Source organism: Sarcophilus harrisii, chromosome 5 (assembly GCF_902635505.1).
Source record: "Sarcophilus harrisii chromosome 5, mSarHar1.11, whole genome shotgun sequence".
NCBI lineage: Eukaryota > Metazoa > Chordata > Mammalia > Dasyuromorphia > Dasyuridae > Sarcophilus > Sarcophilus harrisii.
In genome coordinates, this window is record NC_045430.1 from 239,361,427 (window position 1) to 239,374,333 (window position 12,907).

General features: G+C 36.4%; 1 protein-coding gene across 6 annotated transcripts in view; it reads right to left on the bottom strand.

Annotated features, from left to right (window-relative positions):
* Window positions 1-12,907, bottom strand: part of LOC100914588 (phosphatidylcholine translocator ABCB4) — a 106,646-nt gene that overhangs the window by 40,748 nt on the left and 52,991 nt on the right. For all 6 annotated transcript variants that reach the window (XR_004229797.1, XM_031939939.1, XM_031939940.1 and 3 more), the window contains 5 exons: window positions 8,275-8,385; window positions 7,934-8,059; window positions 6,604-6,807; window positions 5,383-5,553; window positions 2,782-2,943 (listed from right to left, as the gene is read on the bottom strand). Coding sequence is in view for 5 of the 6 variants with exons in the window: in XM_031939939.1 (XP_031795799.1) it covers window positions 2,782-2,943; window positions 5,383-5,553; window positions 6,604-6,807; window positions 7,934-8,059; window positions 8,275-8,385 (774 nt within the window). In the remaining variant the exon portion in view is untranslated. The remainder of the gene's footprint in view (window positions 1-2,781; window positions 2,944-5,382; window positions 5,554-6,603; window positions 6,808-7,933; window positions 8,060-8,274; window positions 8,386-12,907) is intronic.

Below are 12,907 nucleotides of genomic sequence, written 5' to 3' on the forward strand. Positions count from 1 at the left end.
TTCTTCAAAGATTACAAATCATCATATGAGATTTGTAAGTCTTATAATGTTGCTATGAGGAGCAAAGGTAATAATTAATATATGTGAATGCATTTTGTAACCCTCAAGACTAGAATGAGTAATCTCAGCTTCCTTGTAGCTCCCAAAGCATTTCACTGACTTTCTTTGGTACTTGAAATGCCCTCCCTCCTCATGTCAGCCACTTGACTTTCCTGGTTTCCTTCGCGACTCAGTTCAAAACTTGCCTTTTGCAAGAGGCCTCTCCTGCTCACCTCAGGCCCATCCCCAAGTCTTCTCTCTGAGATTACCTTGCAATGTCTAGAACTTGAATGCATGGACTAGATTTCAACCTTTTTTTATATTCCCAGCATTTAGAACAATGCACGGCACATAGAAAATGACTGCTTTGGAAACCAAAACAAATCTACTAAGGACTTTGCAATTCTAGTATGTTTGTTTTAAACTGGGCATTAAAAATGGAGATAAAATGAATAAAGGAACTGACATTTACTCAACATGCAGTAGTTGATTCCAAATTTAGTTTCAGAAAGTACAAAAGACAACAAAGAAAGAAAACAACAACAACAACAACAACAACAACAACAAAAACAGCAACTAATACAAGGGGCAGAAAGGTAAAAATGCTTTTGGAGCCCTGGAAGTCTTGAGGAACCTTTTTTCAAAATACCATGTATTTTTAGGAAGTCCTCTAATTTCCTGGTTTCAAAACATATCACACAGCTTTCATGAAATCTAAAAGTTGGGAATGGCTTGGGAAGATTTTCACAAAAGTATTCTTTCTCTCTTTTATAGCTAGGAAAAATTGAACCACAGGGCACAGTCACCACCCAGGGGATGTATCAGGTACTGCTGTACACACCTGGATGAGAATAGAGAATATTTGAGCTCTGAATCTTAGCTTTTACTGGGTCTTTGGTGATTTCCCTATAAATATATTATCACTCTCAGAATCTTAGGACAACTTGATAATAAAAATAATGAGTGTTAATATAATCAGGGTTTTTGAAGCACTAAAATATTACTGCCTTTGAACCTTACAATTCATAAGGTAAAGGTAAGGAATCTGAGGCTGAGAGATTTAATATTTTACCCCATACCCTTGTCATCACAGGTCTTGTCCTATATTGTGTATTGTAGCTTCCTTTATCAGTGTCTTATCCCTCAATAAAGACTGTACATTCCGTGAATAGGACTCTGTCTTATGCAATTAGTTAAATTTCTCATCTCCTCCTCAGCTAGCATGGAGTTTTAAACGTAGCAGATCAAATGAGATAATATTTACAAAGCAGTAAGCATTAAAGCATTATGTAAATGCAAGATATTACTAGCAGCAGAGGGCACAAAGTAAATATTGGTCATTTTTGCTGACTATATTACAATGTGAACCTAAATTTAGGTTTAGCCAAAGGCTGCCCTACTTTTATATACATAGATGGTAGTCTATGGGCATGTGTGTTTATTACAGAAATGAAAGGTTCACTTTGTACCTTACAATATTATACAATAACTACAAAAGAGTATTGTTCATATATCATCATAATGGATAGAACTTGAAGTTCCCTGATTCTGCTTGTTACGATCACTTCCTTATTAATTGATTTAATTAAATACTTATACCTATTCATAAAATCAAAGAATTCACAGTTGGAAAAGATCTAGTGGACAGAGCACTGTTTCTAATGTCAGAGAATCCAGGTTTAAATTCTGATGATTATTTCCTGTGTGATCCTATATTAAAAGAGATTTAACAGTTTCCTCTTCTATAAAATGAGGAGGTCACATGTGCATGTGACTTCATCAGTATGACAAAATCCTCTCTATTCATGCAGTAGGAGCATTTATATTGCAAGTTAGAGTCTCAGAGGCTTGAGTTGGGCACTGAGAGCTTGTGCCTTTTCCAGTCTTTGGTGATCAGAAGCTCCACAAATGGGATCTGAGACTGGCTATACTACCTCACACACACACACACACACACACACACACACACACACACACACACACTTTATATATTTATATATATATATATATACACATATGAACATAAATATATATATATAAATAAATATACAAATAGAAAAGTTGAGAAAAAAAATTTCTTTTTACTTTTGACGAAAACTTGGTTCTCCTCCAACTCTCTCTGCTTCATTCACTGTCTTCAGTGAATTATTATTTTTAGAGTAGTTAGGTGTCAGAGTAGGTAGAATACTAGACCTGAAGAGTAGAAGATCTGAGTTCAAATCTGGCAAATGCATTATCCTAGGCAAGTCACTTCATACTACCTCAGTTTCCGCATTTGCAAAATGATAATAATAATAAAAGCTTTTACCTCCCAGGGCTGTTGGAAGGATCAAATGAGATATTTATAAAATGTCTACAAACTTGAAAATATTATATAAATTCTAGTTATTGTTGATCATTTTAGGTATTTCAGTAGCCATTTCAATCAAAGCATACAATTATTATTATTATTATTATTATTATTTGCTGAGGCAATGTGCCCAGGGTCACACAGCTAAGAAGTGTCAAGTGTCTGAGACCAGATTTGAACTCAGGTCCTTCTGACTTCAGGGCTGGTGCTCTGTCTACTCTACCACCTAGCTTCCCCAAAGCATACAATTTTTTAGTTTCTCCATCCATCTTTCCCTTTTACCAGGTATCATTGCCTATCTGTAATCCTACAGATGTGAGCTCCTGGTTTATAGAATCAGTTGTGGAATGGTTTAGAGAAATCAAGCAGGGGAGTTACTAGAGGAGCAATACCTGCATGTTAACAAGTTTGAAGTAAACCCCTTCCCTTTTCATCAGCTCACTGTGGCTCCCTTGTTCTGTAATGACACCATCCTCAAAACCAGCTATGACATCTGCATTTCGAATTGTAGACAAACGATGAGCTATCACAATGGTAGTTCGACCTTCTCTTGCCTGGGAGAAGGAGAGAAAGGAAGAGAAAGAAAGTTGGTCATGGAGGGAGGAAGAAAGATTATGAAAACAAAAGCTTCACTTTGTACCAGTTATATTATAACAGTAACTACAAAATAATATTGTTTATCCCTTATCATAGTGGTTAGAACTTGAAGTCTCTCTGATTCTGCTTGTTACCATTACTTTCTTATTAATTGATATAATAAATATTTATATTTTACTTATTCATAAAATCATAGACTTCACAGTTAGAAAAGATCTAGTGGATAGAACACTGTTTCTGATGTAAGAGAATTCAGGTTCAAATTCTGATAATTACTTCCTAGGCTAGCAATTTAACAATTTCTTAATTTATAAAATGTCACATTATGCGTTTTCAGGTCTTTTACCACTTTGGTTCTGTGATGCTCCAATCTAGTCCAACTTCATTTTATAATCAAGGAAAAAGGCTCAAAGGGGCTAAATACTTGCTCAAGATTAACCACTTGGTAATTTGGCTTGAAATAGAAGCTTGAGATAAGTTTTGGTTCCCAATATTATGGGGGAGGGCAGCCTCCTTTGTAGTCTTCTACAAACAGGTGTGGTAGAACTGGGTTTGGAATCTGGAAATAAGGATTCTGTGACCAGCTCTGAAATTTTCTAGGTTTTTGATTAAGAACAAGTCACTTGACCTACCTGTGCCATGGCTCCCTCATCTGCAGAGTAAGGAAGCATAAGAACCTTGTGACCACCTCATAAGATTGTTGTAAGAAAAGTGATTTCTGAACTTTAAAGCATTATAGAAACATAATAGATGGATATAGATAGGCAGTGCTTGCAGTGATATTAAATCATCTTCTGAAAAATTCAGTTTCTCAAGTATTGATTTAACTACTTGATGAGGCTCCAGAATTCTTTACGAAGGGTTTCTAAGAGACACGCTATCTTCCATCTCCTCTTGTATACGAAATCTTTTTTAAAGCCTTGAAGAATTGCATTTGAATGGGACAATATGGTTGTTGCCCAAAATACTCCCAAATAGCCAAGAGAACTGACTACCAGAGAAGGCTATTTAAGGTATTTGACAACCCCTGGCTTTATTCCTTATCTCCACCTTCTGGAGATTTTCCTCTCTCACATTTTGAGGCACTGGTACCTTTCTGTCCACATCTCAGTCATCCTTGATGGATTTTTATCCTCATTAAATCCATTAACTAAGAGTATCTCCCAAAGCTCTATCCTGGGCCCTTTTCTCTATGACCTCTATACCATATTGTGTGATGATCCCATCAACTCTATTGGTCTCTGTACAGATGATTCTGAAATCTGTGTATGGAGCCCTGTTGAACTCCTGATGCTCAACTTCAATACAGATATCTTGAAGTGAATGTTCTTCAGGCGTCTCAAACTCAACCTGTCTAAAACAGAATTCATTATCTTTCCCCAAAAATTCTCCCCTCTTTTAACTTCCCTATTTCTTTTGAGGGCACCATCATCCTTCCCATTGCTCAAGCTCACTGACCCTAACTTTCACTCATTCCATACATCAAATCTTCTGTCAAATATTGTCGCTTCCACCTTCACATCTCTTATCTATATTTCCCCTCTCCTCAGAGAGATTTTAGTACAAGCTCCCATCACCTCTCATTTAGACTGTTGCAACAGACTTCTAATTGTCCCCTTGACTCAGGTTTATCCTCTCTCCAATCCATAATACATCCTCAACTTAGCTTCCAAAGCATTTTTTAGAGTGCAGGTTTGCCTATGCTACGTCCCTAAAAGAGCTCAAGTGGTTCCTCCTTACTATCCCCAGGATAAAATATAAGGTTTTTGCTGGCTGCTTCTGGCTGTCTCTGTAAACCTGGGAAATCAGGTGCTTCCTAAAATCATTTCTATGGCACAATCAAAGGAACCATGTGACCAGTGAGAAGGATATTTTCCCTTCAATCAGTCACAGAAGACAGAAGCAACATGCCATGTGCTGCAGTAGTGATGTGGTTTTCATTCCTAGTTCAACAACTCACCGCCTTTGTAACCCCGGGCAACTGACCTAACTTCAGCATCTTCATCAACAAAATGAATGAACTGGACTGAGTGGCCCTCAAGATTTCTTCCGGCCCTCAAAATCTGATTGCTTAACCCATTTCACCTTTAAAACTTGGTACAGTGCTCTTTGAAATGGATCAGCACAGAATCTCTTATGACATCAGTCTTTTCCATTTTTATTTTAACATTAATCTTAGGATATAAACTCCAAAGTCCCATAAATATTTAGCCTTAAGGGAATGCTGAAAGTGGATAGAACCCACCATCTATAATCCGAACTTAAATCAGAAGAGGAGTCCATTTTTCATTTATCCACTGGTTTACCAATTTAGACTTGGAAAGAAACACTATCTTTGTTTTCTCCCAACATGCTAGTTTGTGCTGTTTATCTTGGGTTTTTTCGGATGCACTGACCTTATCCAGAGCAGCTTGCACCTCTGATTCACTCTCAGTATCCAAGGCTGATGTTGCCTCATCAAGCAGAAGGATCTTGGGATTCCGAACAAGAGCTCGGGCAATTGCTATTCTCTGCTTCTGACCTCCACTCAGCTGGGCACCCCTTTCTCCAACGAGTGTATCAAATTTCTGTTAACACAGAGAGAAGTTGAAGAAGGAGCAAAGTGGTACAGGAGTGAGAATCTGGGTTTTGAAATCAGGAAGCTCTGAGTTCAAATCCTTCTTCAGACACTTATTATTTATGACCTTCATCAAGTCACTTCTCCCAGCCTCAGTTTCCTCACAAGGATAATAGTAGCCTCTATTTCCCAGGGTTAGGGGGCAGGAGAACTGGGTTCAAGGCCTGCCTTTGATGCATATACTATGATTCTCCAACTCTCTAACACTATAAGTTGCAGAGGAGGTACCAACCTATATTGGTGGAAGAAATTTCATTACCAGGGAGATCACTATATTAGTGAAATCACAGGCTCAAGTCTAATTCCTGTCACTAATAAAAGATTAATAGAACATGATCAGATGTATCATTCTGTGCCATGCAAAGTTTGGGGAATGTACCTTAAACTTCAGCTAGATTAATTCTATTGATTGATTTAGCAAGACATCTCTAACCTCTAACTAGAATACTGAGCCATTTTATGTTAAATGCAGGTTTTCAAAAATCATTGCTCAAGGTCTTGTTTAATTGTTTTTAGGGACTGTATGTTTTTGGGTTGGGGAAAAAGAGTCTGGGAATTGATTGGGAAAAGTCTGATCAATCAAAACAAAATGTATCTTCTTTACCCACTAATGTCTAGCTTTTACCTAGTTCTTGAAGGTTTGCAATGCACTCACAAATATCTCATTTAATCCTCACAACCCCTCTGGAAAGTAATGAGAATAATTATAACAATAATAACAGCTAACCTTTTGATAGCATTTATTATGGATCAGGTATTGTGCTAAACACAATTCAAATCTCATTTCATTAGATCTTCCCAACAATCTGGCAAAGTAGATGCTATGATTATCCTCATTTTACAGGTGAGGAAACTGAGGAAGACAGAGGTTAAGTACCTTGCCTTGGTTCACACAGCTTTTAAGTATCTGAGGCTGGATCAGAATCCAAGACAGTGCCATGTGGCTGCCTCTATATGAATCAATACATTTTTTAAATGACTATACCATTTATCTTTTTACCTCTGGTAGTTTCATGATGAAGTCATAGGCATTGGCATCTTTGACAGCTTTCTTGACTTCGTCCATGGTGGCATCTTCCTTGCCATAGCGAATGTTTTCAGCAATCGTGGTAGCAAATAGCACCGGTTCCTGACTCACGACTCCAATTATCTCCCTCAGATACCTGACATTTAGAGTTCGAATATCTTGCCCATCAATGTTGATCTGCAAGAAAGGAAAATGCCCCTGTCCAAAACCTGAGACTGACAACTGAGAAATGCCAACCATCACACCACCTTTCAGTCAGTTTGGGGCAGATCAATGAAAATAATACATGGGAGCAACATTTTTTAACCAAGAAAGAGATTTTGTTAAGGAGGGAAAAATCTCTATTTTGTTGCTTTTTTCTCCAAGTTAGGGAGTGAACAACAACCACCACCAAAAAAATTAGATGTATTCAATTGGGTTTCGCTATCTGTTCCTTAGAGGCCAAATTTATTGTCCCTACAATATCCCCAATATTAAAGAAAGCCAACACTTCTGTCAACCTAGATGTCCTAGTCAGAATGCTAATAACATTGTTACTGATCACCAAACTGTCTGCAAATTTTTCTCAGAAACCCACTGACCAGAGGAAACTGATTTTCCCTTGGCAGTGTGAATGGTAGGGTGGTAAGATGTGGAGTTGAAATTTTATGGCTAAGTGACTGAAACAAAATTCTATGACTCCTGTGTGCCTTGGGTAAATAATTTATGTAACTTGATGTTGTCCAATCAGTTTGTGTCCAAATCTTTGTAACTCCATTTGGAGTTTTCTTGGCAAAGATAATGAAGTGGTTTACCATTTCCTTCTCCAGCTCATTTTGCAGATGAGGAAACTGAGGCAAATAGGATTAAGTGATTTGCCCAGGGTCACACAGCTAGTAAATTCTTGACTTCATGCCTGGCTTTCTATCCACTGTGCCACTTAGCTGCCCAATTTATGTAGCAGTTTAACATTTGAAAAATCCTTAGAAATATTCTCCTGTGATCCTCACAACAACCCAGAGAGGATAGTGCTATTAGTATCCCCATTTTCTAAATAAGGAAACTGAGGCACAGAGGGGTTAAGTAAGTTGCCCATGATCATATAATTACTAAGTGTCCCAGGCAGGATTTGAAGTTGGATGTTTCTAACTCTAAATCCTGCTTTTTATCCATGAAACCACTTAACTGCCACAAACTATATAAACAAAATAACTACTGACTATACAATCATTTCACCTTTCCTAAACAAGATAAGTATATTTGGTGGTCACTGCTATTGTCCCAAAGCTTTTGGCAATAGGGAAATCTCATATGGGGGTCTTACCGTGCCCTCCAGAGGGTCATACAGTCTCTGTATCAATTGAACAGTTGTACTTTTGCCACAGCCACTGTTACCAACCAGGGCTACTGTTTGTCCACTGTTAACCTTGAGATTGATTCCCTTTAAAATCTACACAGGAAAAAGGAATATCTATTATGCCACTCCAATAGGCAATCCAACAGACTTGAATTTTTAAAATCATTAAACAAGTGAATATGTTTTTTAAAATTGTGTTCAATGTGTCCAAAAAAAACTTCAAATAAAAAATATTAAACATAATTATACTCATATAATTAAGCAATCATTTTTCAGGAAGAAATGTTTCTTCAGGTTAATTACAGTACCTTGACATCAGCTCGGGAAGGATATGAGAAGTGAACATTTCTGAACTCCAGATTCCCCTTGATGTGGTCCGGTTTATGACCAATCTCAGAAAAACTGTCAATTTTAGGATTCTAAGAAAAACAAATGCCACAGGAAAATGCATTGACTATTTTTATACAGAGAACTATTATTTCTACTTTCTAAACCCAGTCAGATTAATTGTATGCAATTACATAGTCACAGCATCTTCATTATTCTCCAAACATCCAAGCTATTCACAACTGCCTGTTTTTGAGACTGTTCAGCACAGTAGTCTTTCTGAAAAGCAAATGTGACCATGTTTCCCTCCTGTAATTAAAAAATTCCAGTTTTTTTTTTACCTTTAGCATCAGATATAAAATCTTTTGTTTGATGTCCAAAACATTTTATAATCTAATCCCTTCCTACCTTGCCAATCTTTTTTAAATTAAATTTTATTACTCCTTTTAAAAAAAATTCTTTAATGCTCTTTTCTTTTTAAGTTTGAGTTCCAAATTCTCTCCTCTCCTACACCCACTGAGAAGACAAGCAAAATAATAATCATACATGAGAAATCATACAAAACATATTTCTATAATAGTCATATTACCAAAAAAAGTGAGAAAATTATACTTCAATGTGTACTCAGAGTTCATCAGTTTTCTCTCTGGGGATGAATAATTTTTTTTTCCATCATGAGTCCTTTGGAATTATCTCAGATCATTGTTTTGTTCAGAATAGCCAAATCTTTCACAGTTGATGACCATATTACAACATAGCTGTTACTATGTACAATGATTTAATTCTTCTCCCTTCACTTTGCCTCAGTTCATGTAGGACTTAACCATTTTTTTCAGAAACTGCCTTCCTTGTCATAATATTGCTTTACATTCATACATCAGAACTTGCTTGGTCATTTCCCAAATGATAGGTATCCCCTAAATTTCTAATTCTTTGCCACTATAAAAAGAGCTGCTATAAATATTTTTCATATGCATAGATTCTTTCCCTTTTCCTTTTTTTTAAAGTATCTTTGGGGACATAGACTAATAATGGTATTACTGAGTCAAGGAATATTTGCAGTTTTAAAGCCCCTGGTATAATTGTTCCATAATGTTCTGTAGAATGATTCGACTAGTTCACAACTCTATTAAATTTATTAGTGAACCAATTCTCCCTCATTCTCTCCAGCATTTGTCATTTGAGAGTTATGAGGTAGTACTTTGGAGTTATTTCAAATTGCCCTTCTCTAATTTTTTTAATGACTACAAAGAGCTTTGATTTTTTTTTTAATTGCCCATTTATATTATTTGTTTATCAGTTGGGGAATAACTCTTTTTTGTTTTTTATAAATTTGATTCTGTTTCCTATATATTTGAAAAATAAAGTCTTTATCAGAGAAACTTGCTGCAAAAAATTTTATATAACTTCATTGTTTATGGTACAATTGAACAAGATGTAGTTTCCTTGATTATGTCTTTTAATTAGGTCTTTACTTCTGCTTGGTCTGAGATTTTAATTAATATCCCTGCCTTTTTATTTAGCTGAAATGTAAAAGATTTTGTTCCAGCCCTTTATTTTAATTGTGTGTCTTTCTGATTCAAGTGTATATCCTGAAAACCACATACAGTTGGATTCTGGTTTCTAATCTGCTATCTGCTTCTCATTTGTGGGTGAACTCATGCCATTCACATTCACATTCATGGTTAAGATTACTGTGCATTTTCCTCTATACTATTTTCTTCTTTTTGTCCTTCTATCTCCCATTTTTCTGTCCATACTCAAAAGTCTTTTTTGCTTCTGACTCCTGCCTTCCTTAATTCATCCTTCCTTTTATGATTACCTCTCCCCCCCCCCATATATTTTATTGCCTTCTCTATTTCCCTTTTAAATGAGATGTATGTTTATACCCAATTGAGTGCTTATTCTTCCCTCTTAGAACCTATTCAGAAGAGAGTAAGTTATTGACTGTTACCCTTCCCCCATTTCCCCCTTTACTGTAAACTCACTTCTTGGAGTTCTTTTAGTTGAGAAAAATGTCCCTATTCTAGTTCTCCCTTCCTCCTTATCCCCCCTCCTAGTTCATTCCTCTTTCTCACTTTCATTTTTTTTATTATCCCAACAAAATCAACTCACATTTATGTTCTCTATGTAGACACTGTCTAACTGACCTAATAATGATAAACATCGAATCATCTTTCCATATAGGAATGTAAACAGTTTAACCTTATTGAATATCTTATAATTAATCTTTCATATTTGTCTTTTTATACTTCTCCTGAGCCTTTTGCTTGAATGTCACATTTTCTAATCAGCTAAGGTCTTTTCATCAGGAATGCTGAAAGCTCTCTATTTCATTAAATATCCATTTTTTCCTTTGAAAGATTATACCTAAATTTTCCTGGATAGATTATTTTGATTATAATCCTAGCTCCTTTGTCTTCTAGAATAGTAAACGCCAAGTCCCCCAATCCTTCAACATGGAAACTGCTAAATCTTGTGTGATCCTGACTGTGGCTCCACAATATTTAAATTACTTCTTTCTGGTTGCTTGAAGTATTTTCTCCTTGATCTGGGGGCTCTGTAATTTGGTTATAACATTCCTTGGAGTTTTCATTTTGGGATCTCTTTCAGGAAGTGATTGGTGGATTCTTTTAATGTCTGTTTTAGCCTCTGAATTTAAGATATGGAAGGAGTTTTTTCTTTATAATTTCTTGTAATATCTTTTTTATCATGGTTTTCAGGTAGTTTAATAATCCTTTTTTCCCTGAGGTAATTGGAATTAAGTGACTTGCTGAGAGGGTCATATAGCTAGTATCAAGTGTTTGAGGCCAGATTTGAATTCAGAAATGATGTTCTATCCACTGTATCACCTAGCTCCCTCAATTTAATAATTTATAAATGATCTATCTCAATATATTTTCCAGGTCAGTTGTTTTTTCAAGTAGATAATTCACATTTTTGAGTACTTTTTTGCATTCTTTGACTTTGTCTTATTGCTTCTTGAAGTCTCATAGTTTTCATAGCTTCCACTTGCCCAATTCTAATTTTTAAGAATTTATTTTCCTTAGTGAGTAGCTGTACTTCTTTTTTAATTTGTCAGTTTTGTTTTTAAGGAGTTATTTTAATCAGCTTTTCAGTTTCTTTTCATTTTTTAAAAAGGTGTTATGCTTTGTGATCTAAGTAGAGGTATGCTCACTGCTCTCTTGATCTATGTTCTGGTCTTTACCCAATTAGGATTTTTGTTCCCTGAAGCCATAAGCACTCCTGCACCTTTTGATCCTGGAACTATGACCAGCTCCCCCTGCTGCCTTGTGACTGATCACAAGTGCTTCTTTTCTCTTGGAGTGCCAGCCTAGAATAGCTTATGGGGAAGAGAGTTGCCAGTCAGCACCAGCAAAGTACCAGTACCAGCAAAGGTTTGCCTGTAATCTCCTGACCAGCTGTCAAACTCCCTTTCTGTTTCTGGACTAAAAAGTTCCTGAAGCTGCTGCTGCTGTACTGTTGTGGCAGCTACCTCTAATGCTCACTGGCCCTTACTACAATGTCACAAACCTCTCCTGTCAACCTCCTTAGTTATCTTAGGCTGGAAAACATCCTACTCTCACCTTTTTGGCATACTAAATTTGATTTGGAATGTTATTTTAAAATTTATTTAACTCTATCCTCTGTTTCACTTCTAGTTGTGGTTCTATCTACAGACAATTTGGGAAAATGATTTAACAACACCCATACTACAGAGGAGACACAGCACAGTGGAAGGCACTCTAGATCTGGACTCAGACACTGGGTTTAAGAGCTTCCATGTACTAACTCTGTGGCCTTGCCCATACTAGTCTATCTTTATGAAGCTCTATTACTTTATATATAAATTGTGAATAATAGAAACTTCACAGAGATACTATAAGGAAATACAAAGCATAAAACACTACATAATTATAGAATCATATATTGTGAACTAGATGAGACCTTTGGGGTCATCTATTCCAATAATTTCCTCTTAGCAGATGAGGAAACTGTGGCCCAGAGAGGAAAGAAGACCTTGAATCACATAGGTAGTAAACCACAGTCAGGCTTTGAAGCCAGGTCTTCTGAATCCAATGCCACCGTTCTCTCTCCGCTATCCTGTGCTAATTTATCAGTGGGGAGATATATGTAAAATGCTTTGGGAATGTCAAAGAACCATATAACATATAGTTCTAATTCATTCTCCTTACCATCATCATCATCATCATAGTTGATCCCATTACTTCAGTTTTCTCAACAAAAGTATGTTAACTAATACCCAATCTAGTTGACTGTCACACAACCAAATGGTATAGCAAATAGAGTGCTGAGCCTGAAGTCAAGAGGAGCTGACTTTATCAAATCCTGCCTTAGACATTCACTGTGGACAAGTCACTTAATCTCAGTCTGCCTCAGTTTCCTCAACTGTAAAATGGAGATCATAATTGGACTTACCTCCCAGGGTTGATGTGAAAATCAAATGAGATAATATGTGTAAAGTCCTTAATGTAGTGCCTGGCATGTATAAAGTGTTTAATAAATGCAAATTCCTTCCCCTCTCTTCTTCAATATCTGTATGAGCATGAGCAAGTCAGTTTACCTCTCTAAGCCTGTTTCATTATTTGCAAA